At 39.5% G+C, this 23,859-nt stretch overlaps 1 protein-coding gene across 3 annotated transcripts in view; it reads left to right on the top strand.

Annotated features, from left to right (window-relative positions):
* The window catches only part of LOC135523348 (disrupted in schizophrenia 1 protein-like), an 82,648-nt gene that overhangs the window by 54,686 nt on the left and 4,103 nt on the right, over nucleotides 1–23,859 (top strand). For 2 of the 3 annotated variants that reach the window (XM_064949969.1, XM_064949970.1), the window contains exons 8-9: nucleotides 2,419–2,521; nucleotides 18,144–18,332. In XM_064949969.1, the coding sequence (XP_064806041.1) occupies nucleotides 2,419–2,521; nucleotides 18,144–18,332 (292 nt within the window). Of the gene's footprint in view, nucleotides 1–2,418; nucleotides 2,522–18,143; nucleotides 18,333–23,639; nucleotides 23,701–23,859 lie in introns of all 3 variants that reach the window. The other variant, XM_064949968.1, reaches the window with a different exon arrangement.

Raw genomic sequence — 23,859 nt, forward strand, 5'->3', positions numbered from 1 at the left:
CATTAACATCTGCTAACCATGTGCATGTGACAAATAAAATTTGATTTGATTTGTTGGAAATGTATCTTCTGCATTCAAAGTTAATCATCTCTAATGATCACAGAACACATTCTTCATATCCATTCCCGAATGAAAGGGGATTGTAAATCTGTTCTTAGTGTCCAAAGCAACAAGGCTTGTTTTAAAAGGCTGTACTGGTTTGTTCTCAATCACTACTCCTTCCTCCTCTGTGTAAGTCTGTATAGTGAGCTCTCTATAACGTGTATAAAACATTAAAAAACATGTCCTGACTCTCTGTGGTCACTAAAGATCCCATTGCACTTATCGTAAGAGTAGGGGTGTTAACCCCGGTGTCCTGACTCTCTGAGGTCATTAAAGATCCCATGGCACTTATCGTAAGAGTAGGGGTGTTAACCCCGGTGTCCTGACTCTCTGAGGTCACTAAAGATCCCATGTACTGATTGTAAGAGTAGGGGTGTTAACCCTGGTGTCCTGACTCTCTGAGGTCACTAAAGATCCCATGGCTCTTATTGTAAGAGTAGGGGTGTTAACCCCGGTGTCCTGGCTAAATTCCCAATCTGGCCTCAAACCATCACAGTCACCTAATAATCCCCAGTTTACAATTGGGCTCATTCATCCCCTTCCTCTCCCCTGTTAACTATTCCCCAGGTCGTTGCTGTAAATGAGAATGTGTTCTCAGTCAACTTACCTGGTAAAATAATGGATAAATAAAAAATAAAAATAAAACCTGTTATTTCCAGGACAGACTGACCAGTTGAATCCAGGTGAAAGCTATGATCCCTTATTGATGTCACCTGTTATATCCACTTCAGTCAGTGTAGGTGAAGGGGAAGAGACGGGTTAAAGAATCATTTTTAAGCCTATTAAAAACAATTGAGACATGGATTGTGTACGTGCGCCATTCAGAGGGTGAATGGACAAGACAAAATATTTACATGCCTTTGAATGGGGTATTGTAGTAGGTGCCAGGCTCACCGGTTTGTGTCAAGAACTACAAAGCTGCTGGATTTTCCACACAACAGTTTCCCGTGTGTATCAAGAAAGGTCCACTACCCAAAAGACATCCTTCCAACTTGATTAGGTCTCACATTGCAAAATTAGAAATGGTGTTTTTTACATTGGATAAAAGCAGAGACACAGAGCTTCAAATGGTAAATCATACACTGTATTTAAGGAACATTGGGAAAGTCATTCTGCTTTGAAAGTTGATAAACTTGTAACTTCACTTTTGAGAAAATGGCATTGTATGTTTTGGTACACCTACTGGAGAGCTCTTCTTTGTTCAGCACCTTTCATCTTAAGCTTTAGCCCCACCCATCTTGTTCAGGGTTGATCCGAGACTTCTGTACTAACAACAGTCAAGCACCCAAACTACCTGGCTAACGTTGGGAACAATTCATGTTTTTTTTCAAATGTTTACTGACATCCGCCATGTTGAGCGTTCGTAAATGTGTCTGACATCCGCCATGTTGAGCGTTCGTAAATGTGTCAGTTATTCTGCATTCTGGCACACTCAGATAAGATCAACCACGTAACGTTAGCTAGCAAGCCAGCCAGCTAACGTTAGCTAGCTAGCTAACAGTACACTTTGACTTGACATTAAAACGACTTTGTCAAAATTAGAAACAGATCATGTCTGAAAATGTAGCTCGCTAGATTATCTTACCCGTATACATTATTCATGGTTGGATGCCATGGTTGCCCTTAGTTGAAGATGTAATCCAGAGACAGTTGTTTTCTCCAACTCCTTAGCTATCAGACTCTAATTCCACTGATTTCAAAACTCGGTCCTCCAGAAAGTGGAGAGCAACACTTATGCAGTTCTACTAAGTGATATATATTTTTTAAAGCCGCGTTAGACAGGTTTACCTACACATACTGACCAGATCAAATAGACAGAAGCATGTTATATGGCAGACCAATCCCAACTCTCGGCATGTCTAGCCCACTCATTTTCTCAGCCAATCATGGCTAGCGAGAAGGTTGCTGACTTTTTTTGTAGCTTGTAATATAACAATTGTATTCGTATTTACAGATGGCATACACGTTTGTAATTAAGGCACATGAAAGCTCACATGTTCCAGTAGGCATTTCTGCCAAAAAATGACTTTTGATAAAAAATAAAGTTTACATTCAAACGGCTCTCCTGTGAAGTAGTGACGTGTGATATGCTCCTAAATTCCTGAAACGAGTCACATTTGTGGGAAGCATTGGAGTCAACATGGCCAGCATTCCTGTAGAATGCTTTTGAACACCTTGTAGAGCCTATGGCAAACCGAGGCTGTTCTGAGGTTAAAAAGAGGTGCAACTCCATATTAGGAAGGTGTTATATACTGTACTATAATGATTCATGTGTCATCTGACCCTCCCTCTCTTCTTTCCTTCATCCTTCTCTAGGTAGTGATGAGTCAGAGGTTGGGAGGAAGTCTGAGAAGGAAAGTCAGTGAGACAGAGACTCAACTCCTGGCTCTCCACGAAGCCAAGCTAGCCGCCATCTCAGGTACCTGGCTATACAGATATCAATCACCTCTACCTCTACATATATCATACACCTCTACATATATCATACACCTCTACATGTATCATACACCTCTACATATATTATACACCTCTACATATATCATTCACCTCTACATATATCATAAACCTCTACATATATCATTCACCTCTACATATATCATACACCTCTACATATATCATACACCTCTACATATATCATACACCTCTACATATATCATACACCTCTACATATATCATACACCTCTACATATATCATACACCTCTACATATATCATACACCTCTACATATATCATACACCTCTACATATATCATACACCTCTACATATATCATACACCTCTACATGTATCATACACCTCTACATATATCATACACCTCTACATATCATACACCTCTACATATATCATTCACCTCTACATATATCATAAACCTCTACATATATCATTCACCTCTACATATATCATACACCTCTACATATATCATACACCTCTACATATATCGTTCACCTCTACATATATCATTCACCTCTACATATATCATAAACCTCTACATATATCATTCACCTCTACATATATCATACACCTCTACATATATCATACACCTCTACATATATCGTTCACCTCTACATATATCATACACCTCTACATATATCATTCACCTCTACATATATCATTCACCTCTACATATATCATACACCTCTACATATATCATTCACCTCTACATATATCATAAACCTCTACATATATCATTCACCTCTACATATATCATTCACCTCTACATATATCATACACCTCTACATATATCATTCACCTCTACATATATCATAAACCTCTACATATATCATTCACCTCTACATATATCATTCACCTCTACATATATCATAAACCTCTACATATATCATTCACCTCTACATATATCATTCACCTCTACATATATCATACACCTCTACATATATCATTCACCTCTACATATATCATACACCTCTACATATATCATACACCTCTAACTCTACATATATCATTCACCTCTACATATATCATACACCTCTACATATATCATACACCTCTACCTCTACATATATCATTCACCTCTACATATATCATGCACCATTCACCTCTACATATATCATACACCTCTACATATATCATACACCTCTACATATACCATTCACATCTACATATATCATGCACCATTCACCTCTACATATATCATTCACCTCGACATATATCATACACCTCTACATATATCATACACCTCTACATGTATCATACACCTCTACATATATCATTCACCTCTACATATATCATACACCTCTACATATATCATACACCTCTACCTCTACATATATCATACACCTCTACATATATCATTCACCTCTACATATATCATACACCTCTACATATATCATACACCTCTACCTCTACATATATCATTCACCTCTACATATATCATACACCTCTACATATATCATACACCTCTACCTCTACATATATCATTCACCTCTACATATATCATACACCTCTACATATATCATTCACCTCTACATATGTCATGCACCATTCACCTCTACATATATCATTCACCTCTACATATATCATACACCTCTACATATATCATTCACCTCTACATATATCATGCACCATTCACCTCTACATATACCATTCACCTCTACATATATCATTCACCTCTACATATATCGTACACCTCTACATATATCATTCACCTCTACATATATCATTCACCTCTACATATATCATTCACCTCTACATATATCATACACCTCTACATATATCATACACCTCTACATATATCATTCACCTCTACATATATCATACACTTCTACCTCTACATATATCATACACCTCTACATATATCATACACCTCTACATATATCATTCACCTCTACATATATCATACACTTCTACCTCTACATATATCATACATCTCTACATATATCATTCACCTCTACATATATCATACACCTCTACATATTTCATACACCTCAACATATATCATTCACCTCTACCTCTACATATATCATACATCTCTACATATATCATTCACCTCTACATATATCATACACCTCTACATATATCATTCACCTCTACATATATCATACACCTCTACATATATCATTCACCTCTACATATATCATTCACCTCTACATATATCATTCACCTCTACATGTATCATACTACATATATCATTCACCTCTACATATATCATACACCTCTACATATATCATTCACCTCTACATATATCATATACCTCTACCTCTACATATATCATATACCTCTACATATATCATAAACCTCTACCTCTACATATATCATACACCTCTACCTCTACATATATCATACACCTCTACATATATCATTCACCTCTACATATATCATTCACCTCTACATATATCATACTACATATATCATTCACTTCTACATATATCATACACCTCTACATATATCATTCACCTCTACATATATCATATACCTCTACATATATCATACTACATATATCATTCACCTCTACATATATCATACACCTCTACATATATCATTCACCTCTACATATATCATATACCTCTACCTCTACCTCTACATATATCATATACCTCTACATATATCATATACCTCTACATATATCATATACCTCTACATATATCATATACCTCTACATATATCATTCACCTCTACATATATCATATACCTCTACATATATCATATACCTCTACATATATCGTACACCTCTACATATATCATACACCTCTACATATACCATTCACCTCTACATATACCATTCACCTCTACATATATCATACACCTCTACATATATCATACACCTCTACATATATCATACACCTCTCCATATATCATTCACCTCTACATATGTCATACACCTCTACATATATCATTCACCTCTACATATATCATTCACCTCTACATATATCATACACCTCTACATATATCATACACCATTCACCTCTACATATATCATTCACCTCTACATATATCATATACCTCTACATATATCATATACCTCTACATATATCATACACCTCTACATATATCATACACCTCTACATATATCATTCACCTCTACATATATCATAAACCTCTACATATATCATTCACCTCTACATATATCATACACCTCTACATATATCATACACCTCTACATATATCGTTCACCTCTACATATATCATTCACCTCTACATATATCATAAACCTCTACATATATCATTCACCTCTACATATATCATACACCTCTACATATATCATACACCTCTACATATATCGTTCACCTCTACATATATCATACACCTCTACATATATCATTCACCTCTACATATATCATTCACCTCTACATATATCATACACCTCTACATATATCATTCACCTCTACATATATCATAAACCTCTACATATATCATTCACCTCTACATATATCATTCACCTCTACATATATCATACACCTCTACATATATCATTCACCTCTACATATATCATAAACCTCTACATATATCATTCACCTCTACATATATCATTCACCTCTACATATATCATAAACCTCTACATATATCATTCACCTCTACATATATCATACACCTCTACATATATCATTCACCTCTACATATATCATACACCTCTACATATATCATACACCTCTAACTCTACATATATCATTCACCTCTACATATATCATACACCTCTACATATATCATACACCTCTACCTCTACATATATCATTCACCTCTACATATATCATGCACCATTCACCTCTACATATATCATACACCTCTACATATATCATACACCTCTACATATACCATTCACATCTACATATATCATGCACCATTCACCTCTACATATATCATTCACCTCGACATATATCATACACCTCTACATATATCATACACCTCTACATGTATCATACACCTCTACATATATCATTCACCTCTACATATATCATACACCTCTACATATATCATACACCTCTACCTCTACATATATCATACACCTCTACATATATCATTCACCTCTACATATATCATACACCTCTACATATATCATACACCTCTACCTCTACATATATCATTCACCTCTACATATATCATACACCTCTACATATATCATACACCTCTACCTCTACATATATCATTCACCTCTACATATATCATACACCTCTACATATATCATTCACCTCTACATATATCATGCACCATTCACCTCTACATATATCATTCACCTCTACATATATCATACACCTCTACATATATCATTCACCTCTACATATATCATGCACCATTCACCTCTACATATACCATTCACCTCTACATATATCATTCACCTCTACATATATCGTACACCTCTACATATATCATTCACCTCTACATATATCATTCACCTCTACATATATCATACACCTCTACATATATCATACACCTCTACATATATCATTCACCTCTACATATATCATACACTTCTACCTCTACATATATCATACACCTCTACATATATCATACACCTCTACATATATCATACACCTCTACATATATCATTCACCTCTACATATATCATACACTTCTACCTCTACATATATCATACATCTCTACATATATCATTCACCTCTACATATATCATACACCTCTACATATTTCATACACCTCAACATATATCATTCACCTCTACCTCTACATATATCATACATCTCTACATATATCATTCACCTCTACATATATCATACACCTCTACATATATCATTCACCTCTACATATATCATACACCTCTACATATATCATTCACCTCTACATATATCATTCACCTCTACATATATCATTCACCTCTACATGTATCATACTACATATATCATTCACCTCTACATATATCATACACCTCTACATATATCATTCACCTCTACATATATCATATACCTCTACCTCTACATATATCATATACCTCTACATATATCATAAACCTCTACCTCTACATATATCATACACCTCTACCTCTACATATATCATACACCTCTACATATATCATTCACCTCTACATATATCATTCACCTCTACATATATCATACTACATATATCATTCACTTCTACATATATCATACACCTCTACATATATCATTCACCTCTACATATATCATATACCTCTACATATATCATACTACATATATCATTCACCTCTACATATATCATACACCTCTACATATATCATTCACCTCTACATATATCATATACCTCTACCTCTACCTCTACATATATCATATACCTCTACATATATCATATACCTCTACATATATCATATACCTCTACATATATCATATACCTCTACATATATCATTCACCTCTACATATATCATATACCTCTACATATATCATATACCTCTACATATATCGTACACCTCTACATATATCATACACCTCTACATATACCATTCACCTCTACATATACCATTCACCTCTACATATATCATACACCTCTACATATATCATACACCTCTACATATATCATACACCTCTCCATATATCATTCACCTCTACATATGTCATACACCTCTACATATATCATTCACCTCTACATATATCATTCACCTCTACATATATCATACACCTCTACATATATCATACACCATTCACCTCTACATATATCATTCACCTCTACATATATCATATACCTCTACATATATCATATACCTCTACATATATCATACACCTCTACATATATCATATACCTCTACATATATCATATACCTCTACATATATCATATACCTCTACATATATCATATACCTCTATATATATCATACACCTCTACATATATCATACACCTCTACATATATCATTCACCTCTACATATATCATATACCTCTACATATATCATATACCTCTACATATATCATATACCTCTACATATATCATATACCTCTACATATATCATATACCTCTACCTCTACCTCTACATATATCATATACCTCTACATATATCATATACCTCTACATATATCATATACCTCTACATATATCATATACCTCTACATATATCATATACCTCTACATATATCATACACCTCTACATATATCATATACCTCTACATATATCATATACCTCTACATATATCATACACCTCTACATATATCATTCACCTCTACATATATCATTCACCTCTACATATATCATATACCTCTACCTCTACATATATCATTCACCTCTACATATATCATATACCTCTACATATATCATATACCTCTACATATATCATTCACCTCTACATATATCATTCACCTCTTCCTCTACCTCTACATATATCATTCACCTCTACATATATCATATACCTCTACATATATCATATACCTCTACATATATCATTCACCTCTACATATATCATACACCTCTACATGTATCATTCACCTCTACATATATCATTCACCTCTACATATATCATTCACCTCTACATATATCATACTACATATATCATTCAACTCTACATATATCATATACCTCTACATATATCATTCACCTCTACATATATCATATACCTCTACATATATCATACACCTCTACATATATCATATACCTCTACATATATCATATACCTCTACCTCTACCTCTACATATATCATATACCTCTACATATATCATATACCTCTACATATATCATATACCTCTACATATATCATACACCTCTACATATATCATATACCTCTACATATATCATATACCTCTACATATATCATTCACCTCTACATATATCATATACCTCTACATATATCATACACCTCTACATATATCATACACCTCTACATATATCATACACCTCTACATATATCATATACCTCTACATATATCATATACCTCTACATATATCATTCACCTCTACATATATCATATACCTCTACATATATCATACACCTCTACATATATCATTCACCTCTACATATATCATATACCTCTACCTCTACATATATCATATACCTCTACATATATCATAAACCTCTACCTCTACATATATCATACACCTCTACCTCTACATATATCATACACCTCTACATATATCATTCACCTCTACATATATCATTCACCTCTACATATATCATACTACATATATCATTCACTTCTACATATATCATACACCTCTACATATATCATTCACCTCTACATATATCATATACCTCTACATATATCATACTACATATATCATTCACCTCTACATATATCATACACCTCTACATATATCATTCACCTCTACATATATCATATACCTCTACCTCTACCTCTACATATATCATATACCTCTACATATATCATATACCTCTACATATATCATATACCTCTACATATATCATATACCTCTACATATATCATTCACCTCTACATATATCATATACCTCTACATATATCATATACCTCTACATATATCGTACACCTCTACATATATCATACACCTCTACATATACCATTCACCTCTACATATACCATTCACCTCTACATATATCATACACCTCTACATATATCATACACCTCTACATATATCATACACCTCTCCATATATCATTCACCTCTACATATGTCATACACCTCTACATATATCATTCACCTCTACATATATCATTCACCTCTACATATATCATACACCTCTACATATATCATACACCATTCACCTCTACATATATCATTCACCTCTACATATATCATATACCTCTACATATATCATATACCTCTACATATATCATACACCTCTACATATATCATATACCTCTACATATATCATATACCTCTACATATATCATATACCTCTACATATATCATATACCTCTATATATATCATACACCTCTACATATATCATACACCTCTACATATATCATTCACCTCTACATATATCATATACCTCTACATATATCATATACCTCTACATATATCATATACCTCTACATATATCATATACCTCTACATATATCATATACCTCTACCTCTACCTCTACATATATCATATACCTCTACATATATCATATACCTCTACATATATCATATACCTCTACATATATCATATATCTCTACATATATCATACACCTCTACATATATCATATACCTCTACATATATCATTCACCTCTACATATATCATTCACCTCTACATATATCATATACCTCTACCTCTACATATATCATTCACCTCTACATATATCATATACCTCTACATATATCATATACCTCTACATATATCATTCACCTCTACATATATCATTCACCTCTTCCTCTACCTCTACATATATCATTCACCTCTACATATATCATATACCTCTACATATATCATATACCTCTACATATATCATTCACCTCTACATATATCATACACCTCTACATGTATCATTCACCTCTACATATATCATTCACCTCTACATATATCATTCACCTCTACATATATCATACTACATATATCATTCAACTCTACATATATTATACACCTCTACATATATCATTCACCTCTACATATATCATGTACCTCTACCTCTACCTCTACATATATCATATACCTCTACATATATCATATACCTCTACATATATCATATACCTCTACATATATCATATACCTCTACATATATCATTCACCTCTACATATATCATATACCTCTACATATATCATACACCTCTACATATATCATATACCTCTACATATATCATATACCTCTACCTCTACCTCTACATATATCATATACCTCTACATATATCATATACCTCTACATATATCATATACCTCTACATATATCATACACCTCTACATATATCATATACCTCTACATATATCATATACCTCTACATATATCATTCACCTCTACATATATCATATACCTCTACATATATCATACACCTCTACATATATCATACACCTCTACATATATCATACACCTCTACCTCTACATATATCATTCACCTCTACATATATCATTCACCTCTACATATATCATTCACCTCTACATATATCATACACAGATATCATACTACATATATCATTCACCTCTACATATATCATACACAGATATCATACTACATATATCATTCACCTCTACATATATCATTCACCTCTACATATATCATTCACCTCTACATATATCATGCACCATTCACCTCTACCTCTATATATACAGTTCCAGTCATTTAAACACACCTACTCATTCCAGGGTCTTTATTTTTTACTCTTTTCTACATTGTATAATAATAGAGAGGACATCAACACTATGAAATGACACATGGAATAATTTAATAACCTACAAAGTAATGTTAATCACTATTATTGCACACAGTCCATGCAACTTATTATTTGCTCCTGAACTTATTTAGTCTTGGCATTAAAAGGTTGAATACTTATTGACTCAAGATACTTAAGCTATCTATTTGTAAAAATGTGTAAAAACATATTTACAGTTTGACCTCATGGGATATTGTGTATGGATGTGGGTACACAGACCAACTGCAGCCCCTCATGATGCATTCAGATTGTCGTGGCCCCCACCCTTCAAAGTTTCCCATCCGTGGTATACAGTATCATACACTACCATCCCCTCTAACATATACACTTACTATCAAGGCACAAGGCGAGACCCAAATGCAGATACAGGAGGCAGATGGTTGGAGTCTTACAATGTTTATTAATCCAAAGGGGTAGGCAAGAGAATGGTTGTGGACAGGCATAAAGGTGAAAACCAGATCAGAGTCCAGGAGGTACAGAGTGGCAGACAAGCTCGTGGTCAAGGCAGGCAGAATGGTCAGTCAGGCGGGTTCAAAGTCCAGAAACAAGCAAGGGTCAAAACTAGGAGGACTAGAAAAAGGAGAATGCAAAAAGCAGCAGGGCGGGGAAAATGCTGGTTGACTTGGAAACATACAAGACGAACTGGCACAGAGAGACAGGAAACACAAGGATAAATACACTGGGGAAAAAGTGACACCTGGAGGGGGTGGAGACAATCACAAGGACAGGTGAAACAGATCAGGGTGTGACTGTACCCCCCCCCCAGGGAGGCAACCTGGCTGACTGCGGTGGAAATCGGCGATGAGGGCACACAGGCTTAATCCTAGACACATGGAAGGTAGGGTGAATACGGAGGGTACGGGGTAACACAAGACGGACAGCAGTAGTGGAACTCTGGAGATGGGAAAAGCACCAATGAACCGGGGAGACAGCTTGCAGGACTCTACCCGAAGGGGCTGATCCCGAGTTGAAAGCCATACCATCTTGCCAATGCGTAGCGGGGAGCTGGGGTCCGGCGACAGTCCGCTTGTCGACGATACCTGGAGTTGGTCTTGAGAATAGTCCTGTGTGGCTCAGTCGGTAGAGCATGGCGCTTGCAACGCCAAGCGTCGTGGGTTCGATTCCCACTGGGGCCACCCATATGTAAAAGTAGTGGCCCCAGCCGACTTGTAAGTCGCTTTGGACAAAAGCGTCTGCTAAATGGGATATATTATTATTATTATATAATAGACTAACATCTGGGCCGAGGGAACGCTGACCTCTTGCTCAGGGAAGAGTGGAGGCTGATTCCACTTTCGAGTGCTCCATGGGGTGAGTCACGTGGCAGAATTGGGAAGAGTGTTGCGGACCAGTTGACAGCTCAGTGGGGTCAGTTGAGATCAGGCACTTTAAGGTGGTCTCCAGGTCTTGGTTGGCTAGCTCCGGCTGACCGTTAGTTTGGGGATGGATGATAGGCTGGCCGATGACCCAATAAGGGTGCAGAATGGCTACCAGAACTGAGAGGAGAACTGAGGACCCCGATCGGAGACCATGTCTACCGGGAGTCCGTGGATCCGGAAGACATGCTGCACCATAAGCTGGGCCGTAGGTCGTTTGGGGAGAGGGATGAAATGGGCGGCCTTGGAGAACCGGTCGACTACCGTTAGAATGACAGTGTTGCCATCAGACGGAGGGAGCCCAGTGACAAACTCCAGAGATGTATGAGACCAGGGACGTTAAGGAACCGGTAAAGCTGCAGGAGGCCAGAAGGAGTCTTGCCATGGAGTCTTGTTGAGCACACAGTGCATGCAGTGACGAAGGTAGAGACGTCAGGGACCATTGTTGGCCACCAGAAACGTTGTCCAAGGAAGGCTAGTGTACAACAGGACCCTGGACAACAGGTCAGCCCGGACTGGGTTAGGGACAAACAGCTGGTTAGCCGGGCCCCCTTCAGGTCCAGGCTGGGAACATTGCGCCTCACGAACCAGGTTCTCAATATCCCAATCCACAGTGGCAGCAAGGCTTGAGGTCGGGAAAATGGTTTTCAGAAGTCGAGGGTGTGGCAGAGGAACTATATAGGTGGGAGAGAGCATCAGGCTTCACATTTTAGACACAGGACGGTAGGAAATGGTAAAGTTGAATCTGGTAAACAGGAGGGCCCACCAGGCCTGCCTTGAGTTGAGGCGCTTGGCTGAATGGAGTTTTTATGGTCGTTCCAGACCAGGAATGGCTATTCTGCTCCTTCCAGCCAGTTCCGCCACTCCTCCAATGACATCTTAACCGCCAGGAGGTCTCAGTTGCCAACATCATAGTTCCTCTCAGCAGGATTGAGACGATGGGACAGGAAGGCACAGGGATGAAGCTTCTGGTCCTGGGCAGATCGCTGGGACAGGATGGCCCCCACTCCAACATTCAAAGCATCCACTTCCACCACAAATTGACCCGAGGGGTCCGCATGAATGAGGATGGGTGCTGTTGTGAACCGATGCTTCAGGTCCACTAAGGCTTTGTCGACTGCTGGAGACCATTTGAACGGTACCTTGGGGAGGTGAGTGCCGAGATGGGGGCCGCCAGAGTGCTGTAATCCCAAATGAAACAGCGGTGGAAGTTTGCAAACCCAAGGAACCGTTGCAACTGCACTCTGGACATTGGTTGAGACCAATCCACCCCTGCATTCACCTTTCCAGGATCCATCTGAACATTGCCCTCAGCAATGACATATCCCAGAAAAGTGATAGAAGAGTGGTGGAACTCACACTTCTTTGCTTTCACAAACAGTTGGTTCTCCAGGAGGCTCTGAATGACCTTTCTGACATGAAGAACATGTTCTTACGCAGACCGTGAAAAAAACAGGATGTTGTCCAGGTAGACGAACACAAACCGGTTTATCATGTCCCGAAGCACATCATTGACCAAAGCCTGGAAGACAGCAGGGGCGTTGGTGAGTCCAAATGGCATGACCTGGTACTCATAATGTCCACTGGCTGTGTTGAAGGCTGTCTTCCACTCATCCCCCTCGCGTATCCGAACCAGGTGGCATTCCGAAGGTCCAACTTGGAAAACATGGTGGCCCCCTGGAGAGGTTCATACACCAAGGAGAGGTAAGGGGTAACAATTTTTGACAGTGATATTGTTTAGTCCCCAGTAGTCAATGCACAGGCACAGGGTCTTGTACTTCTTCTCCACAAAGAAAAACCCTGAACCGGCAAGAGATGCAGCCGGACGGACGGCCCCAGTGGCCAGAGACTCCTCTATGTAAAATGTTTATTAATCCAATGGGTTAGGAAAGAGAGTGGTCGTGGACAGGCAAAAAGGTTCATACCAGATCAGAGTCCAGGAGGTACAGAGTGGCAGACAGGCTCGTGGTCAAGGCAGGCAGAATGGTCAGGTAGGCGGGTACAGAGTCCAGAAACAGGCAAGGGTCAAAACTAGGAGGACTAGAAAAAGGAGAATGCAAAAAGCAGGAGGGTGGGAAAAATGCTGGTTGACTTGGAAGCATACAAGATGAACTGGCACAGAGAGACAGGAAACACATGGATAAATACACTGGTACAGAGAGACAGGAAACACAGGGATAAATACACTGGTACAGAGAGACAGGAAACACAGGGATAAATACACTGGTACAGAGAGACAGGAAACACAGGGATAAATACACTGGGGAAAATCAGCGACACCTGGATGTGGTGGAGACAATCACAAGGACAGGTGAAACAGATCAGGGCGTGACACTTCCTTACCATACAGTACAATCTCCTCTAACAGATACACTCACTTCTTTATCTACATCACATCCACACGGGACTCAAGACAGCAATGCGCTCCCTCCACTACTTCCTGTCCTTGGCAATACAGATACACCACCATTATCAACCAATCCACATTGACGTTGCCTATTAAGGACTTGATGAGCCATAGCTAACGTGGCTAACGCTGACAATACAGCTGCTGTGTCGTGTTGTGTTGTAGTGTGTCGTGTCATTTCGTGTCGTGTTGTAGTGTGTATTGTGTCGTGTTGTAGTGTGTCGTGTAGTGTTGTGTCGTGTTGTGGTGCGTTGTGTTGTGTCATGTCGTGTTGTAGTGTGTGTCTTGTCGTGCTGTGTTGTGTCGTGCTGTGTTGTAGTGCGTTGTGTCGTGTTGTAGTGTGTTGTAGTGCGTTGTGTCGTGTTGTAGTGCGTTGTGTCGTGTTGTAGTGCGTTGTGTCGTGTTGTGTCATGTCGTGTTGTAGTGTGTCGTGGTTGTGTTGTAGTGTGTAGTGTGTCGTGTTGTAGTGTGTATTGTGTCGTGTTGTGTTGTAGTGTGTCGTGTAGTGTTGTGTAGTGTTGTGTCGTGGTTGTGTCATGTCGTGTTGTAGTGTGTGTCTTGTTGTGCTGTGTTGTGTCGTGCTGTGTTGTAGTGTGTGTCTTGTTGTGCTGTGTTGTGTCGTGCTGTGTTGTAGTGTGTTGTAGTGCGTTGTGTCGTGTTGTAGTGTGTTGTTGTGTCGTGTTGTGTCATGTCGTGTTGTAGTGTGTCGTGTTGTGTTGTAGTGTGTAGTGTGTAGTGTGTCGTGTTGTAGTGTGTATTGTGTCGTGGTCGTGTAGTGTTGTGTAGTGTTGTGTTGTAGTGTTGTGTTGTAGTGTGTTGTAGTGCATTGTGTCGTGTTGTAGTGTGTTGTTGTGTTGTGTCGTGTAGTGTTGTGTAGTGTTGTGTTGTAGTGTTGTGTTGTAGTGTGTTGTAGTGCGTTGTGTCGTGTTGTTGTGTCGTGTTGTGTCATGTCGTGTTGTAGTGTGTCGTGTTGTGTTGTAGTGTGTAGTGTGTAGTGTGTAGTGTGTCGTGTTGTAGTGTGTATTGTGTCGTGTAGTGTTGTGTAGTGTTGTGTTGTAGTGTTGTGTTGTAGTGTGTCGTGTTGTTGTGTGTCGTGTTGTAGTGTGTTGTAGTGTGTAGTGTGTCATGTCGTGTTGTGTTGTAGTGTGTTGTAGTGTGTCGTGTCATGTCGTGTTTTTGTGTGTCGTGTAGTGTGTTGTAGTGTGTAGTGTGTCGTATTGTGTTGTAGTGTGTAGTGTTGTAGTGTATAGTGTGTCGTGTTGTGTTGTAGTGTGTTGTAGTGTGTCGTGTCATGTTGTGTTGTTGTTGTGCTGTGTTACATGTCAGGATGTAAAGAAGATGCAATTTGCAGCTAGTGACGTCAGCATTATGCAGAGCTGAAGGAAGAGATGAGAGCTGTGTTGTTATGTTGTAGGTAGTGACGTCAGCATTATGCAGAGCTGAAGGTTGAGATGAGAGCTGTGTTGTTATGTTGTAGGTAGGTACGTCAGCATTATGCAGAGCTGAAGGAAGAGATGAGAGCTGTGTTGTTATGTTGTAGGTAGTGACGTCAGCATTATGCAGAGCTGAAGGAAGAGATGAGAGCTGTGTTGTTATGTTGTAGGTAGTGACTTTAGCATTATGCAGAGCTGAAGGGAGAGATGAGAGCTGTGTTGTTATGTTGTAGGTAGTGACTTTAGCATTATGCAGAGCTGAAGGGAGAGATGAGAGCTGTGTTGTTATGTTGTAGGTAGGTACGTCAGCATTATGCAGAGCTGAAGGGAGAGATGAGAGCTGTGTTGTTATGTTGTAGGTAGTGACTTTAGCATTATGCAGAGCTGAAGGGAGAGATGAGAGCTGTGTTGTTATGTTGTAGGTAGTGACGTCAGCATTATGCAGAGCTGAAGGGAGAGATGAGAGCTGTGTTGTTATGTTGTAGGTAGTGACTTTAGCATTATGCAGAGCTGAAGGGAGAGATGAGAGCTGTGTTGTTATGTTGTAGGTAGGTACGTCAGCATTATGCAGAGCTGAAGGGAGAGATGAGAGCTGTGTTGTTATGTTGTAGGTAGTGACGTCAGCATTATGCAGAGCTGAAGGGAGAGATGAGAGCTGTGTTGTTATGTTGTAGGTAGTGACGTCAGCATTATGCAGAGCTGAAGGGAGAGATGAGAGCTGTGTTGTTATGTTGTAGGTAGTGACTTTAGCATTATGCAGAGCTGAAGGGAGAGATGAGAGCTGTGTTGTTATGTTGTAGGTAGGTACGTCAGCATTATGCAGAGCTGAAGGGAGAGATGAGAGCTGTGTTGTTATGTTGTAGGTAGTGACGTCAGCATTATGCAGAGCTGAAGGGAGAGATGAGAGCTGTGTTGTTATGTTGTAGGTAGGTACGTCAGCATTATGCAGAGCTGAAGGGAGAGATGAGAGCTGTGTTGTTATGTTGTAGGTAGTGACGTCAGCATTATGCAGAGCTGAAGGGAGAGATGAGAGCTGTGTTGTTATGTTGTAGGTAGTGACGTCAGCATTATGCAGAGCTGAAGGTTGAGATGAGAGCTGTGTTGTGTTTTGTTACAACAGTGCGTTTTTATGTTGTAGGTAATGCCTTCAGCAGTGCTAAGGAGCTGAAGGCAGAGATCAGAGCTGTCTACGGAGAAAGAGACAGGCTGGAGCTGCTAGTGAAGAGACTCCACAGCCTGAGTTTTGTTAACAGCCAGGATTTGGCCAAGATGAAGACACAACAACAACAGCTGAAACTGGAGCTGGAGGCCAGACAGGCCCAGCACGGTGAGTAGATGAGGCCAGGAGGGTGGTGGTTGGTGGGGTAGAACCCAGCGGAGCCTCTCTGGGATGGGAGACGAGTTTGGATGTGCATGATGGTCTTTCAGGTAACAGGGTCATCTACCTGTTCTCCTGTTCCCAACACATATAGTTGACAGAGTAGATAGGGGACTGAGGGCAGAGTAGATAGGGGACAGAGAGAGGAGAGGACTGAGGGCAGAGTAGATAGGGGACAGAGAGAGGAGAGGACTGAGGGCAGAGTAGATAGGGGACAGAGAGAGGAGAGGGCTGAGGGCAGAGTAGATAGGGGACAGAGAGAGGAGAGGGCAGAGTAGGTAGGGGACAGAGAGGGGAAGACGTAGGGTAGAGTAGATAGGGACAGAGAGAGGAGAGGACTGAGGGCAGTCCTCTCCTCCTTTAGAGCCATTGCCCTTTATGGTTGTGAGGTCTGGGGTCCGCTCACCAACCAAGACTTCACAAAATGGGACAAACATCAAATTGAGACTCTGCACGCAGCATTCTGGAAAAATATCCTCCGTGTACAACGTAGAACACCAAATAATGCATGCAGAGCAGAATTAGGCCGATACCCACTAATTATCAAAATCCAGAAAAGAGCTGTTAAATTCTATAACCACCTAAAAGGAAGCGATTCCCAAACCGTCCACAACAAAGGCATCACCTACAGAGAGATGAACCTGGAGAAGAGTCCCCTAAGCAAGCTGGTCCTGGGGCTCTGTTCACAAACACACCCTACAGAGCCCCAGGACAGCAGCACAATTAGACCCAACCAAATCATGAGAAAACAAAAAGATAATTACTTGACACATTGGAAAGAATTAACAAAAAACAGAGCAAACTAGAATGCTATTTGGCCCTACACAGAGAGTACACAGCGGCAGAATACCTGACCACTGTGACTGACCCAAAATTAAGGAAAGCTTTGACTATGTACAGACTCAGCGAGCATAGCCTTGCTATTGAGAAAGGCCGCCGTAGGCAGTCATGGCTCTCAAGAGAAGACAGGCTATGTGCTCACTGCCCACAAAATGAGGTGGAAACTGAGCTGCACTTCCTAACCTCCTGCCTAATGTATGACCATATTAGAGATACATATTTCCCTCAGATTACACAGATCCACAAAGAATTAGAAAACAAATCCAATTTTGAAAAACTCCCATATCTACTGGGTGAAATTCCACAGTGTGCCATCAGAGCAGCAAGATTTGTGACCTGTTGCCACGAGAAAAGGGCAACCAGTGAAGAACACGCACCATTGTAAATACAACCCATATCTATGCTTATTTATTTTATCTTGTGTCCTTTACCAGTTGTACATTGTTAAAACACTGTATATATATATATATATATGTATATATATATATATATATATATATATATATATATATATAATATGACATGTGTAATGTCTTTATTGTTTTGAAACTTCTGTATGTGTGATGTCTACTGTTAATTTTTATTGTTTATTTCACTTTATATATTATCTACCTTACTTGCTTGGCAATGTTAACACATGTTTCCCATGCCAATAAAGCCCTTGAATTGAATTGAATTGAGAGGAGAGGACTGAGGGCAGAGTAGATAGGGGACAGAGAGAGGAGAGGGCAGAGTAGATAGGGGACAGAGAGAGGAGAGGGCAGAGCAGGTAGGGGACAGAGAGGGGAAGACTTAGGGTAGAGTAGATAGGGGACAGAGAGAGGAGAGGGCAGAGTAGATAGGGGACAGAGAGAGGAGAGGGCAGAGTAGATAGGGGACAGAGAGAGGAGAGGACTGAGGGCAGAGTAGATAGGGGACAGAGAGAGGAGAGGACTGAGGGCAGAGTAGATAGGGGACATTCCCTCCACCGTGTGCCCCCCTAGGCACAACTATGACAACATAACGAACAAAAACGGGTCACAACTCCTGCAGCTCTGTCGCACGCTGGGTATGTACATAGTCAATGGTAGGCTTCGAGGGGACTCCTATGGTAGGTACACCTATAGCTCATCTCTTGGCAGTAGTACTGTAGACTACTTTATCACTGACCTCAACCCAGAGTCTCTCAGAGCGTTCACAGTCAGCCCACTGACACCCCTATCAGACCACAGCAAAATCACAGTCTACCTAAACAGAGCAATACTCAATCATGAGGCATCAAAGCCAAAGGAACTGAGTAACATTAAGAAATGCTATAGATGGAAGGAATGCAGTTTGGAAACCTACCAAAAAACAATTAGGCAACAACAAATTCAATCCCTTTTAGGCAATTTCCTGGATAAAACGTTCCACTGTAATAGTGAAGGTGTAAACTTGGCAGTAGAAAATCTTACCAGTATATTTGACCTCTCAGCTTCCCTATCAAATCTAAAAATCTCAAATAGAAAACCGAAGAAAATTAACAACAATGACAAATGGTTTGATGAAGAATGCAAAATTCTAAGAAAGAAATTGAGAAACCTGTCCAACCAAAAACATAGAGACCCGGAAAACCTGAGTCTACGCCTTCACTATGGTGAATCACTAAAACAATACAGAAATACACTACGGAAAAGAAGGAACAGCATGTCAGAAATCAGCTCAATGTAATTGAAGAATCCATAGACTCTAACCACTTCTGGGAAAATTGGAAAACACTAAACAAACAACAACACGAAGAATTATCTATCCAAAATGGAGATATATGGGTAAACCACTTCTCCAATCTTTTGGCTCTATAACAAAGAATAAAGAGCAAAAACATATACATGATCAAATACAGATCTTAGAATCAACTATTAAAGACTACCAGAACCCACTGGATTCTCCAATAACATTGAATGAGTTACAGGACAAAATAAAACCCTCAAACCCAAAAAGGCCTGTGGTGTTGATGGTATCCTCAATGAAATGATCAAATATACAGACAACAAATTCCAATTGGCTATACTAAAACTCTTTAACATCATCCTTAGCTCTGGCATCTTCCCCAATATTTGGAACCAAGGACTGATCACCCCAATCCACAAAAATGGAGACAAATTTGACCCCAATAACTACCGTGGAATATGCGTCAACAGTAACCTTGGGAAAATCCTCTGCATTATCATTAACAGCAGACTCGTACACTTCCTCAATGAAAACAATGTACTGAGCAAATGTCAAATTGGCTTTTTACCAAATTACCGTACAACAGACCATGTATTCACCCTGCACACCCTAATTGACAACCAAACAAACCAAAACAAAGGCAAAGTCTTCTCATGCTTTGTTGATTTCAAAAAAGCCTTCGACTCAATTTGGCATGAGGGTCTGCTATACAAACTGATGGAAAGTGGTGTTGGGGGTAAAACATACGACATCATAAAATCCATGTACACAAACAACAAGTGTGCGGTTAAAATTGGCAAAAAACACACACATTTCTTCACACAGGGTCGTGGGGTTAGACAGGATGCAGCTTAAGCCCCACCCTCTTCAACATATATATCAACGAACTGGCGCGGGCACTAGAAAAGTCTGCAGCACCCGGCCTCACCCTACTAGAATCTGAAGTCAAATGTCTGCTGTTTGCTGATGATCTGGTGCTTCTGTCACCAACCAAGGAGGGCCTACAGCAGCACCTAGATCTTATGCACAGATTCTGTCAGACCTGGGCCCTGACAGTAAATCTCAGTAAGACCAAAATAATGGTGTTCCAAAAAGGTCCAGTCACCAGGACCACAAATACAAATTCCATCTAGACACTGTTGCCCTAGAGCACACAAAAAACTATACATACCTTGGCCTAAACATCAGCTCCACAGGTAACTTCCACAAAGCTGTGAACGATCTGAGAGACAAGGCAAGAAGGGCATTCTATGCCATCAAAAGGAACATACATTTCAACATACCAATTAGGATTTGGCTAAAAATACTTGAATCAGTCATAGAGCCCATTGCCCTTTATGGTTGTGAGGTCTGGGGTCCGCTCACCAACCAAGACTTCACAAAATGGGACAAACACCAAATTGAGACTCTGCACGCAGAATTCTGCAAAAATATCCTCAGTGTACAACGTAGAACACCAAATAATGCATGCAGAGCAGAATTAGGCCGATACCCACTAATTATCAAAATCCAGAAAAGATCAGTTAAATTCTATAACCACCTAAAAGGAAGCGATTCCCAAACCTTCCACAACAAAGCCATCACCTACAGAGAGATGAACCTGGAGAAGAGTCCCCTAAGCAAGCTGGTCCTGGGGCTCTGTTCACAAACACACCCTACAGAGCCCCATGACAGCAGCACAATTAGACCCAACCAAATCATGAGAAAACAAAAAGATAATTACTTGACACATTGGAAAGAATTAACAAAAAAACAGAGCAAACTAGAATGCTATTTGGCCCTACACAGAGAGTACACAGCGGCAGAATACCTGACCACTGTGACTGACCCAAAATTAAGGAAAGCTTTGACTATGTACAGACTCAGCGAGCATAGCCTTGCTATTGAGAAAGGCCGCCGTAGGCAGACATGGCTCTCAAGGGAAGACAGGCTATGTGCTCACTGCCCACAAAATGAGGTGGAAACTGAGCTGCACTTCCTAACCTCCTGCCCAATGTATGACCATATTAGAGAGACATATTTCCCTCAGATTACACAGATCCACAAAGAATTCGAAAACAAATCCAATTTTTGAAAACTCCCATATCTACTGGGTGAAATTCCACAGTGTGCCATCAGAGCAGCAAGATTTGTGACCTGTTGCCACGAGAAAAGGGCAACCAGTGAAGAACACGCACCATTGTAAATACAACACATATCTATGCTTATTTATTTTATCTTGTGTCCTTTACCATTTGCACATTGTAAAAACACTGTATATATATATAATATGACATTTGTAATGTCTTTATTGTTTTGAAACTTCTGTATGTGTGATGTCTACTGTTAATTTTTATTGTTTATTTCACTTTATATATTATATACCTTACTTGCTTTGGCAATGTTAACATATGTTTCCCATGCCAATAAAGCCCCTTGAATTGAATTGAATTGAGAGGAGAGGGCAGAGTAGGTAGGGGACAGAGAGGGGAAGACTTAGGGTAGAGTAGATTGGGGACAGAGAGAGGAGAGGGCAGAGTAGATAGGGGACAGAGAGAGGAGAGGGCAGAGTAGATAGGGGACAGAGAGAGGAGAGGACTGAGGGCAGAGTAGATAGGGGACAGAGAGAGGAGAGGGCAGAGTAGGTAGGGGACAGAGAGGGGAAGACTTAGGGCAGAGATATTGTAATTCTATAGATATGTTATTAACTGTTAATAACTCTCTGTTTCTGTCTTTTCTCCACAAAAGAAGTGACTCTGAAAGAGAATGTTGTCAAGTACATCGAGTTACTGGAAGACAGACTGCACAGGTGAGCTTTTTTTTCTCTCTCTGTCTTTCTTTCTGTCTCTCAATTCAATTCAATTCAAGGGGCTTTATTGGCATGGGAAACATGTGTTAACATTGCCAAGCAAGTGAGGTAGATAATATTCAAAAGTTTACACTCACAGAAGTTTCAAAAGAGTAAAGA

This window comes from Oncorhynchus masou, chromosome 31 (assembly GCF_036934945.1).
Source record: "Oncorhynchus masou masou isolate Uvic2021 chromosome 31, UVic_Omas_1.1, whole genome shotgun sequence".
NCBI classification, from domain to species: Eukaryota; Metazoa; Chordata; class Actinopteri; order Salmoniformes; family Salmonidae; genus Oncorhynchus; species Oncorhynchus masou.